General features: G+C 47.4%; 1 protein-coding gene across 1 annotated transcript in view; it reads left to right on the forward strand.

The window, feature by feature from the left end:
- LOC139404868 (unconventional myosin-X-like) overlaps nucleotides 1-12909 on the forward strand; it is a 297547-nt gene that overhangs the window by 202744 nt on the left and 81894 nt on the right. The window contains exon 20 of the mRNA XM_071147402.1: nucleotides 185-293. Within this exon, the coding sequence (XP_071003503.1) occupies nucleotides 185-293 (109 nt within the window). The remainder of the gene's footprint in view (nucleotides 1-184; nucleotides 294-12909) is intronic.

Consider the following 12909-nt stretch of genomic DNA (forward strand, 5'->3'; position numbering starts at 1 on the left):
CGTTCCCAGAACAGGCAACCTTTCACTTTCAGTTTTACCGGTCAGGAAACTTATGGCTCCATTCCCACAACCAATGTGAAACAAAAAACATACGTTCCCACAACTTCCGAGGAACCAAATATGCTAGCTGGGATGTGTGTGTGTTTGTTCTCTGGCCTGATCTGTGTCTGTGTTCTCTGTGCAGGTACATGATGAAAGACAACCGTCCGACAGATGACCCGAGAGGGAGGTGTACAGAGCTGCTGATGTCATACGACCCTGCCAAGAGAGACTGGCAGCTGGGGAAGACTAAGGTACGCTGGCCCTGACGACGCGTCACACACACCGTCACAGAGTGTACTCTGCTACCTGTAATGTGTGTGGCTCGGGCTGAGGGGGTTTCAGAATGATAGGTTACCAAGAAGGGAGAAGAACAAGGACCTCGGGCTGGGGGGGTTTCAGGGTGATAGGTTACCGAGAAGGGAGAAGAACAAGAACCTTGGTCTGGGGGGTTACTGAGAAGGGAGAAGAACAAGAACCTCGGGCTGGGGGGGTTTCAGGGTGATAGGTTACCGAGAAGAAAGAAGAACAAGAACCTCGATCTGGGGGGTTACTGAGAAGGGAGAAGAACAAGAACCTCGGGCTGGGGGGGTTTCAGGGTGATAGGTTACCGAGAAGGGAGAAGAACAAGAACCTCGGGCTGGGGGGGTTTCAGGGTGATAGGTTACCGAGAAGAAAGAAGAACAAGAACCTCGATCTGGGGGGTTACTGAGAAGGGAGAAGAACAAGAACCTTGGGCTGGGGGGGTTTCAGGGTGATAGGTTACCGAGAAGGGAGAAGAACAAGAACCTCGGTCTGGGGGGTTACTGAGAAGGGAGAAGAACAAGAACCTCGGGCTGGGGGGTTACCGAGAAGGGAGAAGAACAAGAACCTCGGGCTGGGGGGTTACCGAGAAGGGAGAAGAACAAGAACCTCGGGCTGGGGGGGGTTTCAGGGTGATAGGTTACCGAGAAGGAAGAAGAATAGGGACAGTTACACAAGCTTCAGTCTGACAACCCAGCTGGGACAGGGACACTATCACAGGATAATGTATCTCTGTCTGACAACCCAGCTGGGACAGAGACACTATCACATGATAATGTATCTCTGTCTGACAACCCAGCTGGGACAGGGACATTATCACAGGATAATGTCTCTCTGTCTGACAACCCAGCTGGGTCAGGGACAGTATCACAGGATAATGTCTCTCTGTCTGACAACCCAGCTGCGTCAGGGACACTATCACAGGATAATGTATCTCTGTCTGACAACCCAGCTGGGACAGAGACACTATCACAGGATAATGTATCTCTGTCTGACAACCCAGCTGGGTCAGGGACACTATCACAGGATAATGTCTCTCTTACTGACAACCCAGCTGGGTCAGAGACACTATCACAGGATAATGTCTCTCTTCCTGACAACCCAGCTGGGACATGGACACTATCACAGGATAATGTCTCTCTTCCTGACGACCCAGCTGGGACAGGGACACTATCACAGGATAATGTCTCTCTTCCTGACAACCCAGCTGGGACATGGACACTATCACAGGATAATGTCTCTCTTCCTTAAGTCAAACTTTCCCCAGCAGCCATAAATACTGTGTTCCTGTGTCTGGGTCAGAGTTAGTCATGTACAGTAGTCAACAACAACGGGATATTCTCTGAGTTCAGCACGTATACATTGTATAGCTACAGGTCTGTTACAGGTACACGCTTTGGCCAGTTGCCTCTCACCCAGTTGTCTAGCCAGTCTTAGCTTCATGATACACTGCATTGTGGGACCTGTAGTATGTTTCAGAAGTTAGCTCCATGACAGGGAGGTGTGGCTGCTGGCTTCATGATACTGTGTAGTGTGTGATTCCAAAACAGGAAACCAGCTGGGGTAAAGGCCAGGAGCTGAAAGCAGTCAGAAACAGTGTCTCTATATGTGGAGGATCTGACTGACTGGTGGTCTGTCTCTGAATGTGGAGGATCTGACTGACTGGTGGTCTGTCTCTATATGTGGAGGATCTGACTGACTGGTGGTCTGTCTCTATATGTGGAGGATCTGACTGACTGGTGGTCTGTCTCTATGTGGAGGATCTGACTGACTGGTGGTCTGTCTCTATATGTGGAGGATCTGACTGACTGGTGGTCTCTATATGTGGAGGATCTGACTGACTGGTGGTCTGTCTCTATATGTGGAGGATCTGACTGACTGGTGGTCTGTCTCTATATGTGGAGGATCTGACTGACTGTTGGTCTGTCTCTATATGTGGAGGATCTGACTGACTGGTGGTCTCGTCTCTCTGTATGGGTTTTAGTCCTAGTATGTGTGTCATAGAGGAAGAGGGATGAGGGATGTTGTCTGGGACCCTCAGAGTGATAAATCATCTCTAAGCTCACCTCTCTCAGGCGTTGCAGGGTGGTGTGATTAAAGTGTAGAAGGGTGGTGTGGTTAACCTGTTGCGACGACCAAACCCGGATCCGGGATTCTATTTATAGACCTAAGCTCATTACCATAACGCAACGTTAACTATTCATGAAAATCGCAAATGAAATGAAATAAATATGCTATCTCTCAAGCTTAGCCTTTTGTTAACAACACTGTCATCTCAGATTTTCAAAATATGCTTTTCAACCATAGGAAAACAATCATTTGTGTAACAGTAGCTAGCTAGCGTAGCATTTAGCGTTAGCATTAGCGTTAGCATTTAGCAGGCAACTATCACAAAAACAAGTAAAGCCTTCAAATAAAATAACTTACCTTTGAAGAACTTCTGATGTTTTCAATGAGGAGACTCTCAGTTAGATAGCAGATGCTCAGTTTTTCCAAAAAGATTCTTTGTGTATTAGAAATAGCTCCGTTTTGTACATCACATTTGGCTACCAAAAAAAAAAAAAAAAAAAAAAAAAAAAGAAAATTCAGCCCTCAAAACGCGAACTTTTTTCCAAATTAACTCCATAATATCGACTGAAACATGGCAAACGTGGTTTAGAATCAATCCTCAAGGTGTTTTTCCACATATCTCTTCGATGATATATCCTTCGTGGAAGCCTGGTTTCTCCTTGCTCTCAAATGGAAAAATAATTGCACCTGGCTTTACGCTCCAATTTCGACGCAGGGACACCAGGCGGACACTTGGAAAATGTAGTCTCTTATGGTCAATCTTCCAATGATATGCCTACAAATACGTCACAATGCTGCAAACGCCTTGGGGAAACGACAGAAAGTGTAGGCTCATTCCTTGCGCAATCACAGCCATATAAGGAGACAATGGAAAACAGAGCTTCAGAGATTCTGCTCATTTCCTGGTTGACGTATCATCTTGGTTTCGCCTGTAGAATGAGTTCTGGGGCACTTACAGACAATATCTTTGCAGATTCTGAAACTTCAGAGTGTTTTCTTTCCAAACCGGTCAATAATATGCATAGTCAAGCATCTTTTCGTGACAAAATATTGCGCTTAAAACGGGAACGTTTTTTATCCAAAAATGAAATAGCGCCCCTAGAGATCCAAGAGGTTAAAGTGTAGAAGGGTCAGGGCGTGACAGTAGAGTGGTGGTGTGACAGTAGAGTGGTGGTGATGTGATTAACGTGTAGAAGGGTCAGGGCGTGACAGTAGAGTGGTGGTGTGTGATTAAAGTGTAGAAGGGTCAGGGTGTGGTTAAAGTGTAGAAGGGTCAGGGCGTGACAGTAGAGTGGTGGTGTGTGATTAACGTGTAGAAGGGTGGTGTGATTAAAGTGTAGAAGGGTCAGGGTGTGACAGTAGAGTGGTGGTGTGACAGTAGAGTGGTGGTGATGTGATTAACGTGTAGAAGGGTCAGGGTGTGACAGTAGAGTGGTGGTGTGACAATAGAGTGGTGGTGATGTGATTAACGTGTAGAAGGGTCAGGGTGTGACAGTAGAGTGGTGGTGTGTGATTAAAGTGTAGAAGGGTCAGGGTGTGACAGTAGAGTGGTGGTGTGACAGTAGAGTGGTGGTGTGTGATTAACGTGTAGAAGGGTCAGGGTGTGACAGTAGAGTGGTGGTGTGACAGTAGAGTGGTGGTGTGTGATTAAAGTGTAGAAGGGTCAGGGTGTGACAGTAGAGTGGTGGTGTGACAGTAGAGTGGTGGTGATGTGATTAAAGTGTATAATTATCAGGGTGTGACAGTAGAGTAGTGGTGTGTGATTAAAGTGTAGAAGGGTCAGGGTGTGACAGTAGAGTGGTGGTGTGACAGTAGAGTGGTGGTGTGTGATTAAAGTGTAGAAGGGTCAGGGTGTGACAGTAGAGTGGTGGTGTGACAGTAGAGTGGTGGTGTGTGATTAACGTGTAGAAGGGTCAGGGTGTGACAGTAGAGTGGTGGTGTGACAGTAGAGTGGTGGTGTGTGATTAAAGTGTAGAAGGGTCAGGGTGTGACAGTAGAGTGGTGGTGTGACAGTAGAGTGGTGGTATGTGATTAACGTGTAGAAGGGTCAGGGTGTGACAGTAGAGTGGTGGTGTGACAGTAGAGTGGTGGTGTGACAGTAGAGTGGTGGTATGTGATTAACGTGTAGAAGGGTGGTGGTGTGACAGTAGAGTGGTGGTGTGACAGTAGAGTGGTGGTGTGACAGTAGAGTGGTGGTATGTGATTAACGTGTAGAAGGGTGGTGGTGTGACAGTAGAGTGGTGGTATGTGATTAACGTGTAGAAGGGTCAGGGTGTGACAGTAGAGTGGTGGTGTGACAGTAGAGTGGTGGTGTGACAGTAGAGTGGTGGTGTGTGATTAACGTGTAGAAGGGTGGTGGTGTGACAGTAGAGTGGTGGTATGTGATTAACGTGTAGAAGGGTGGTGGTGTGACAGTAGAGTGGTGGTGTGACAGTAGAGTGGTGGTGTGACAGTAGAGTGGTGGTATGTGATTAACGTGTAGAAGGGTGGTGGTGTGACAGTAGAGTGGTGGTATGTGATTAACGTGTAGAAGGGTGGTGGTGTGACAGTAGAGTGGTGGTGTGACAGTAGAGTGGTGGTGTGTGATTAACGTGTAGAAGGGTCAGGGTGTGACAGTAGAGTGGTGGTGTGGTTAAAGTGTAGAAGGGTCAGGGTGTGACAGTAGAGTGTTGGTGTGTGATTAACGTGTAGAAGGGTCAGGGTGTGACAGTAGAGTGGTGGTGTGTGATTAACGTGTAGAAGGGTCAGGGTGTGACAGTAGAGTGGTGGTGTGACAGTAGAGTGGTGGTGTGTGATTAAAGTGTAGAAGGGTCAGGGTGTGACAGTAGAGTGGTGGTGTGGTTAAAGTGTAGAAGGGTCAGGGTGTGACAGTAGAGTGGTGGTGTGTGATTAACGTGTAGAAGGGTCAGGGTGTGACAGTAGAGTGGTGGTGTGACAGTAGAGTGGTGGTGTGTGATTAAAGTGTAGAAGGGTCAGGGTGTGACAGTAGAGTGGTGGTGTGTGATTAACGTGTAGAAGGGTCAGGGTGTGACAGTAGAGTGGTGGTGTGGTTAAAGTGTAGAAGGGTCAGGGTGTGGCAGTAGAGTGGTGGTGTGTGATTAACGTGTAGAAGGGTCAGGGCGTGACAGTAGAGTGGTGGTGTGTGATTAAAGTGTAGAAGGGTCAGGGTGTGACAGTAGAATGGTGGTGTGTGATTAACGTGTAGAAGGGTCAGGGCGTGACAGTAGAGTGGTGGTGTGTGATTAAAGTGTAGAAGGGTCAGGGTGTGACAGTAGAGTGGTGGTGTGTGATTAACGTGTAGAAGGGTCAGGGTGTGACAGTAGAGTGGTGGTGTGACAGTAGAGTGGTGGTGTGTGATTAACGTGTAGAAGGGTGGTGGTGTGACAGTAGAGTGGTGGTGTGGTTAAAGTGTAGAAGGGTCAGGGTGTGACAGTAGAGTGGTGGTGTGTGATTAAAGTGTAGAAGGGTCAGGGTGTGACAGTAGAGTGGTGGTGTGACAGTAGAGTGGTGGTGATGTGATTAAAGTGTATAATTATCAGGGTGTGACAGTAGAGTAGTGGTGTGTGATTAAAGTGTAGAAGGGTCAGGGTGTGACAGTAGTAGAGTGGTGGTGTGACAGTAGAGTGGTGGTGTGTGATTAAAGTGTAGAAGGGTCAGGGTGTTACAGTAGAGTGGTGGTGTGACAGTAGAGTGGTGGTGTGTGATTAACGTGTAGAAGGGTCAGGGTGTGACAGTAGAGTGGTGGTGTGACAGTAGAGTGGTGGTGTGTGATTAAAGTGTAGAAGGGTCAGGGTGTGACAGTAGAGTGGTGGTGTGACAGTAGAGTGGTGGTATGTGATTAACGTGTAGAAGGGTCAGGGTGTGACAGTAGAGTGGTGGTGTGACAGTAGAGTGGTGGTGTGACAGTAGAGTGGTGGTATGTGATTAACGTGTAGAAGGGTGGTGGTGTGACAGTAGAGTGGTGGTGTGACAGTAGAGTGGTGGTGTGACAGTAGAGTGGTGGTATGTGATTAACGTGTAGAAGGGTGGTGGTGTGACAGTAGAGTGGTGGTATGTGATTAACGTGTAGAAGGGTCAGGGTGTGACAGTAGAGTGGTGGTGTGACAGTAGAGTGGTGGTGTGACAGTAGAGTGGTGGTGTGTGATTAACGTGTAGAAGGGTGGTGGTGTGACAGTAGAGTGGTGGTATGTGATTAACGTGTAGAAGGGTGGTGGTGTGACAGTAGAGTGGTGGTGTGACAGTAGAGTGGTGGTGTGACAGTAGAGTGGTGGTATGTGATTAACGTGTAGAAGGGTGGTGGTGTGACAGTAGAGTGGTGGTATGTGATTAACGTGTAGAAGGGTGGTGGTGTGACAGTAGAGTGGTGGTGTGACAGTAGAGTGGTGGTGTGTGATTAACGTGTAGAAGGGTCAGGGTGTGACAGTAGAGTGGTGGTGTGGTTAAAGTGTAGAAGGGTCAGGGTGTGACAGTAGAGTGTTGGTGTGTGATTAACGTGTAGAAGGGTCAGGGTGTGACAGTAGAGTGGTGGTGTGTGATTAACGTGTAGAAGGGTCAGGGTGTGACAGTAGAGTGGTGGTGTGACAGTAGAGTGGTGGTGTGTGATTAAAGTGTAGAAGGGTCAGGGTGTGACAGTAGAGTGGTGGTGTGGTTAAAGTGTAGAAGGGTCAGGGTGTGACAGTAGAGTGGTGGTGTGTGATTAACGTGTAGAAGGGTCAGGGTGTGACAGTAGAGTGGTGGTGTGACAGTAGAGTGGTGGTGTGTGATTAAAGTGTAGAAGGGTCAGGGTGTGACAGTAGAGTGGTGGTGTGTGATTAACGTGTAGAAGGGTCAGGGTGTGACAGTAGAGTGGTGGTGTGGTTAAAGTGTAGAAGGGTCAGGGTGTGACAGTAGAGTGGTGGTGTGTGATTAACGTGTAGAAGGGTCAGGGCGTGACAGTAGAGTGGTGGTGTGTGATTAAAGTGTAGAAGGGTCAGGGTGTGACAGTAGAATGGTGGTGTGTGATTAACGTGTAGAAGGGTCAGGGTGTGACAGTAGAGTGGTGGTGTGGTTAAAGTGTAGAAGGGTCAGGGTGTGACAGTAGAGTGGTGGTGTGTGATTAACGTGTAGAAGGGTCAGGGCGTGACAGTAGAGTGGTGGTGTGTGATTAAAGTGTAGAAGGGTCAGGGTGTGACAGTAGAGTGGTGGTGTGTGATTAACGTGTAGAAGGGTCAGGGTGTGACAGTAGAGTGGTGGTGTGACAGTAGAGTGGTGGTGTGTGATTAACGTGTAGAAGGGTGGTGGTGTGACAGTAGAGTGGTGGTGTGACAGTAGAGTGGTGGTGTGACAGTAGAGTGGTGGTGTGACAGTAGAGTGGTGGTGTGTGATTAACGTGTAGAAGGGTGGTGGTGTGACAGTAGAGTGGTGGTGTGACAGTAGAGTGGTGGTGTGTGATTAACGTGTAGAAGGGTGGTGGTGTGACAGTAGAGTGGTGGTGTGACAGTAGAGTGGTGGTGTGACAGTAAAGTGGTGGTGATGTGATTAAAGTGTAGAATGGTGGTGGTGTGGTTAAAGTGTAGAATGGTGGTGTGGTTAAAGTGTAGAATGGTGGTGGTGTGGTTAAAGTGTAGAATGGTGGTGTGGTTAAAGTGTAGAATGGTGGTGGTGTGGTTAAAGTGTAGAATGGTGGTGTGGTTAAAGTGTAGAAGGGTGGTGGTGTGGTTCAAGTGTAGAATGGTGGTGTGGTTAAAGTGTAGAATGGTGGTGGTGTGGTTAAAGTGTAGAATGGTGGTGTGGTTAAAGTGTAGAAGGGTGGTGTGGTTAAAGTGTAGAATGGTGGTGGTGTGGTTAAAGTGTAGAATGGTGGTGGTGTGGTTAAAGTGTAGAAGGGTGGTGTGGTTAAAGTGTAGAATGGTGGTGGTGTGGTTAAAGTGTAGAATGGTGGTGGTGTGGTTAAAGTGTAGAATGGTGGTGTGGTTAAAGTGTAGAAGGGTGCTGTGGTTAAAGTGTAGAATGGTGGTGGTGTGGTTAAAGTGTAGATTGGTGGTGTGGTTAAAGTGTAGAAGGGTGGTGGTGTGGTTCAAGTGTAGAATGGTGGTGTGGTTAAAGTGTAGAAGGGTGGTGTGGTTAAAGTGTAGAATGGTGGTGGTGTGGTTAAAGTGTAGAATGGTGGTGTGGTTAAAGTGTAGAAGGGTGGTGTGGTTAAAGTGTAGAATGGTGGTGGTGTGGTTAAAGTGTAGAATGGTGGTGGTGTGGTTAAAGTGTAGAAGGGTGGTGTGGTTAAAGTGTAGAATGGTGGTGGTGTGGTTAAAGTGTAGAATGGTGGTGGTGTGGTTAAAGTGTAGAAGGGTGCTGTGGTTAAAGTGTAGAATGGTGGTGGTGTGGTTAAAGTGTAGAATGGTGGTGGTGTGGTTAAAGTGTAGAATGGTGGTGGTGTGGTTAAAGTGTAGAAGGGTGGTGTGGTTAAAGTGTAGAAGGGTGGTGGTGTGGTTCAAGTGTAGAATGGTGGTGTGGTTAAAGTGTAGAATGGTGGTGGTGTGGTTAAAGTGTAGAATGGTGGTGTGGTTAAAGTGTAGAAGGGTGGTGGTGTGGTTCAAGTGTAGAATGGTGGTGTGGTTAAAGTGTAGAATGGTGGTGGTGTGGTTAAAGTGTAGAATGGTGGTGGTGTGGTTAAAGTGTAGAAGGGTGGTGTGGTTAAAGTGTAGAATGGTGGTGGTGTGGTTAAAGTGTAGAATGGTGGTGGTGTGGTTAAAGTGTAGAAGGGTGGTGTGGTTAAAGTGTAGAATGGTGGTGGTGTGGTTAAAGTGTAGAATGGTGGTGGTGTGGTTAAAGTGTAGAAGGGTGCTGTGGTTAAAGTGTAGAATGGTGGTGGTGTGGTTAAAGTGTAGATTGGTGGTGTGGTTAAAGTGTAGAAGGGTGGTGGTGTGGTTCAAGTGTAGAATGGTGGTGTGGTTAAAGTGTAGAAGGGTGGTGTGGTTAAAGTGTAGAATGGTGGTGGTGTGGTTAAAGTGTAGAATGGTGGTGTGGTTAAAGTGTAGAAGGGTGGTGTGGTTAAAGTGTAGAATGGTGGTGGTGTGGTTAAAGTGTAGAATGGTGGTGGTGTGGTTAAAGTGTAGAAGGGTGGTGTGGTTAAAGTGTAGAATGGTGGTGGTGTGGTTAAAGTGTAGAATGGTGGTGGTGTGGTTAAAGTGTAGAAGGGTGCTGTGGTTAAAGTGTAGAATGGTGGTGGTGTGGTTAAAGTGTAGAATGGTGGTGGTGTGGTTAAAGTGTAGAAGGGTGCTGTGGTTAAAGTGTAGAATGGTGGTGGTGTGGTTAAAGTGTAGAATGGTGGTGGTGTGGTTAAAGTGTAGAATGGTGGTGGTGTGGTTAAAGTGTAGAAGGGTGGTGTGGTTAAAGTGTAGAATGGTGGTGGTGTGGTTAAAGTGTAGAATGGTGGTGGTGTGGTTAAAGTGTAGAAGGGTGCTGTGGTTAAAGTGTAGAATGGTGGTGGTGTGGTTAAAGTGTAGAATGGTGGTGGTGTGGTTAAAGTGTAGAATGGTGGTGGTGTGGTTAAAGTGTAGAATGGTGGTGTGGTTAAAGTGTAGAATGGTGGTGGTGTGGTTAAAGTGTAGAAGGGTGGTGTGTTCCTTTTGAGTTGATGTTATTTTGACAGTGCAGTTAACAGTAGATCAATTATGTTAAAACACATCTCTCTCTGAACTGCTCTGTTCACACTATTCTACTGTATCTTAGTCTATGCATTACTCATCTCATATGTATATACTGTATTCTATACTATTCTACTGTATCTTAGTCTATACATTACTCATCTCATATGTATATACTGTATTCTATACTATTCTACTGTATCTTAGTCTATACATTACTCATCTCACATGTATATACTGTATTCTACTGTATCTTAGTCTATGCATTACTCATCTCATATGTATATACTGTATACTATACTATTCTACTGTATCTTAGTCTATACATTACTCATCTCATATGTATATACTGTATTCTATACTATTTTACTGTATCTTAGTCTATACATTACTCATCTCATATGTATATACTGTATTCTACTGTATATTAGTCTATGCATTACTCATCTCATATGTATATACTGTATTCTATCCTATTCTACTGTATCTTAGTCTATACATTACTCATCTCATATGCATATACTGTATTCTATCCTATTCTACTGTATCTTAGTCTATACATTACTCATCTCATATGCATATACTGTATTCTATACTATTCTACTGTATCTTAGTCTATACATTACTCATCTCATATGTATATATTGTATTCTATCCTATTCTACTGTATCTTAGTCTATACATTACTCATCTCATATGTATATACTGTATTCTATACTATTTTACTGTATCTTAGTCTATACATTACTCATCTCATATGTATATACTGTATTCTATACTATTTTACTGTATCTTAGTCTATACATTACTCATCTCATATGTATATACTGTATTCTATACTATTTTACTGTATCTTAGTCTATACATTACTCATCTCATATGTATATACTGTATTCTATACTATTCTACTGTATCTTAGTCTATACATTACTCATCTCATATGCATATACTGTATTCTATACTATTTTACTGTATCTTAGTCTATACATTACTCATCTCATATGTATATACTGTATTCTATACTATTCTACTTAGTCTATGCTACTCATATTATTACTACACATAAAGCATCATTCAAAAACAGCAAATACGGTTAAATACCACCACACTGTCAAAAAGGTGACAAATGATATATGATATTTTGTCCATATCACCCAGCCCTAGGTAACCTTGACATATACACCATCTCTTTATACTCAATGTATTTATAGGCACATGTGGAGGTTTAAAGTGTCATACATTCTTCCAATGTGATTATGTTGGAGTATAAAAGAAGGGTTAACAAGTCCCAGTTGAAGTCTCTTAGCCTCCTTCCTTAATGAGAGCAAGGACAAGGGGTGTGTCCTGTTCTTTGGAGGAGTGCCCTCCTCCCTCTCCCTCCCCTCCAGTCTCCCTGCCTCTCTCTGCCTAGCAGTGCCCTCCTCCCTCTCCCTCTCCTCCAGTCTCCCTGCCTCTCTCTGCCTAGCAGTGCCCTCCTCCCTCTCCCTCTCCTCCAGTCTCCCTGCCTCTCTCTGCCTAGCAGTGCCCTCCTCCCTCTCCCTCTCCTCCAGTCTCCCTGCCTCTCTCTGCCTAGCAGTGCCCTCCTCCCTCTCCCTTCCCCTCCAGTCTCCCTGCCTCTCTCTGCCTAGCAGTTCCCTCCTCCCCCCCTCTTCTCCCTGTCTCTCTCTGCCTAGCAGTGCCTCCCCCCCCCCTCTTCTCCCTGTCTCTCTCTGCCTAGCAGTGCCCTCCCCCCCTCTTCTCCCTGTCTCTCTCTGCCTAGCAGTGCCCTCCCCCCCTCTTCTCCCTGTCTCTCTCTGCCTAGCAGTGCCCTCCCCCCCCTCTTCTCCCTGTCTCTCTCTGCCTAGCAGTGCCCTCCTCCCTCCCCCTCCCCTCTTCTCCCTGTCTCTCTCTGCCTAACAGTGCCCTCCTCCCTCCCCCTCCCCTCCAGTCTCCCTGCCTCTCTCTGCCTAGCAGTGCCCTCCCCTCCAGTCTCCCTGCCTCTCTCTGCCTAGCAGTGCCCCCCCCTCTGTGTCTCTCCCTGCCTCTCTCTGCCTAGCAGTGCCCTCCCCTCTATGTGTCTCTCCCTCCCCGTCCCCTCTTCTCCCTGCCTCTCTCTGCCTAGCAGTGCCCCCCCCCTTCTGTGTCTCTCCCTGCCTCTCTCTGCCTAGCAGTGCCCTCCCCTCTGTGTCTCTCCCTGCCTCTCTCTGCCTAGCAGTGCCCTCCCCTCTGTGTCTCTCCCTGCCTCTCTCTGCCTAGCAGTGCCCTCCCCTCTGTGTCTCTCCCTACCTCTCTCTGTCTAGCAGTGCCCTCCCCTCTATGTCTCTCCCTCCCCCTCCCCTCCAGTCTCCCTGCCTCTTTCTGCCTAGCAGTGCCCTCCCCTCTATGTGTCTCTCCCTCCCCCTCCCCTCCAGTCTCCCTGCCTCTCTCTACCTAGCAGTGCCCTCCCCTCTGTGTCTCTCCCTGCCTCTCTCTGCCTAGCAGTGCCCTCCCCTCTATGTGTCTCTCCCTCCCCCTCCCCTCTTTTCCCTGCCTCTCTCTGCCTAGCAGTGCCCTCCCTCTATGTGTCTCTCCCTCCCCCTCCCCTCCAGTCTCCCTGCCTCTCTCTGCCTAGCAGTGCCCTCCCCTCTATGTGTCTCTCCCTGCCTCTCTCTGCCTAGCAGTGCCCTCCCCTCTATGTGTCTCTCCCTCCCCCTCCCCTCTGTGTCTTTCCCTGCCTCTCTCTGCCTAGCAGTGCCCTCCCCTCTATGTGTCTCTATCCCTGCCTCTCTCTGCCTAACAGTGCCCTCCCCTCTACGTGTCTCTGTCCCTGCCTCTCTCTGCCTAGCAGTGCCCTCCCCTCTATGTGTCTCTCCCTACCCCACCCCTCCCCTCTTCTCCCTGCCTCTCTCTGCCTAGC

Source organism: Oncorhynchus clarkii, unplaced genomic scaffold, assembly GCF_045791955.1.
Source record: "Oncorhynchus clarkii lewisi isolate Uvic-CL-2024 unplaced genomic scaffold, UVic_Ocla_1.0 unplaced_contig_4472_pilon_pilon, whole genome shotgun sequence".
NCBI lineage: Eukaryota > Metazoa > Chordata > Actinopteri > Salmoniformes > Salmonidae > Oncorhynchus > Oncorhynchus clarkii.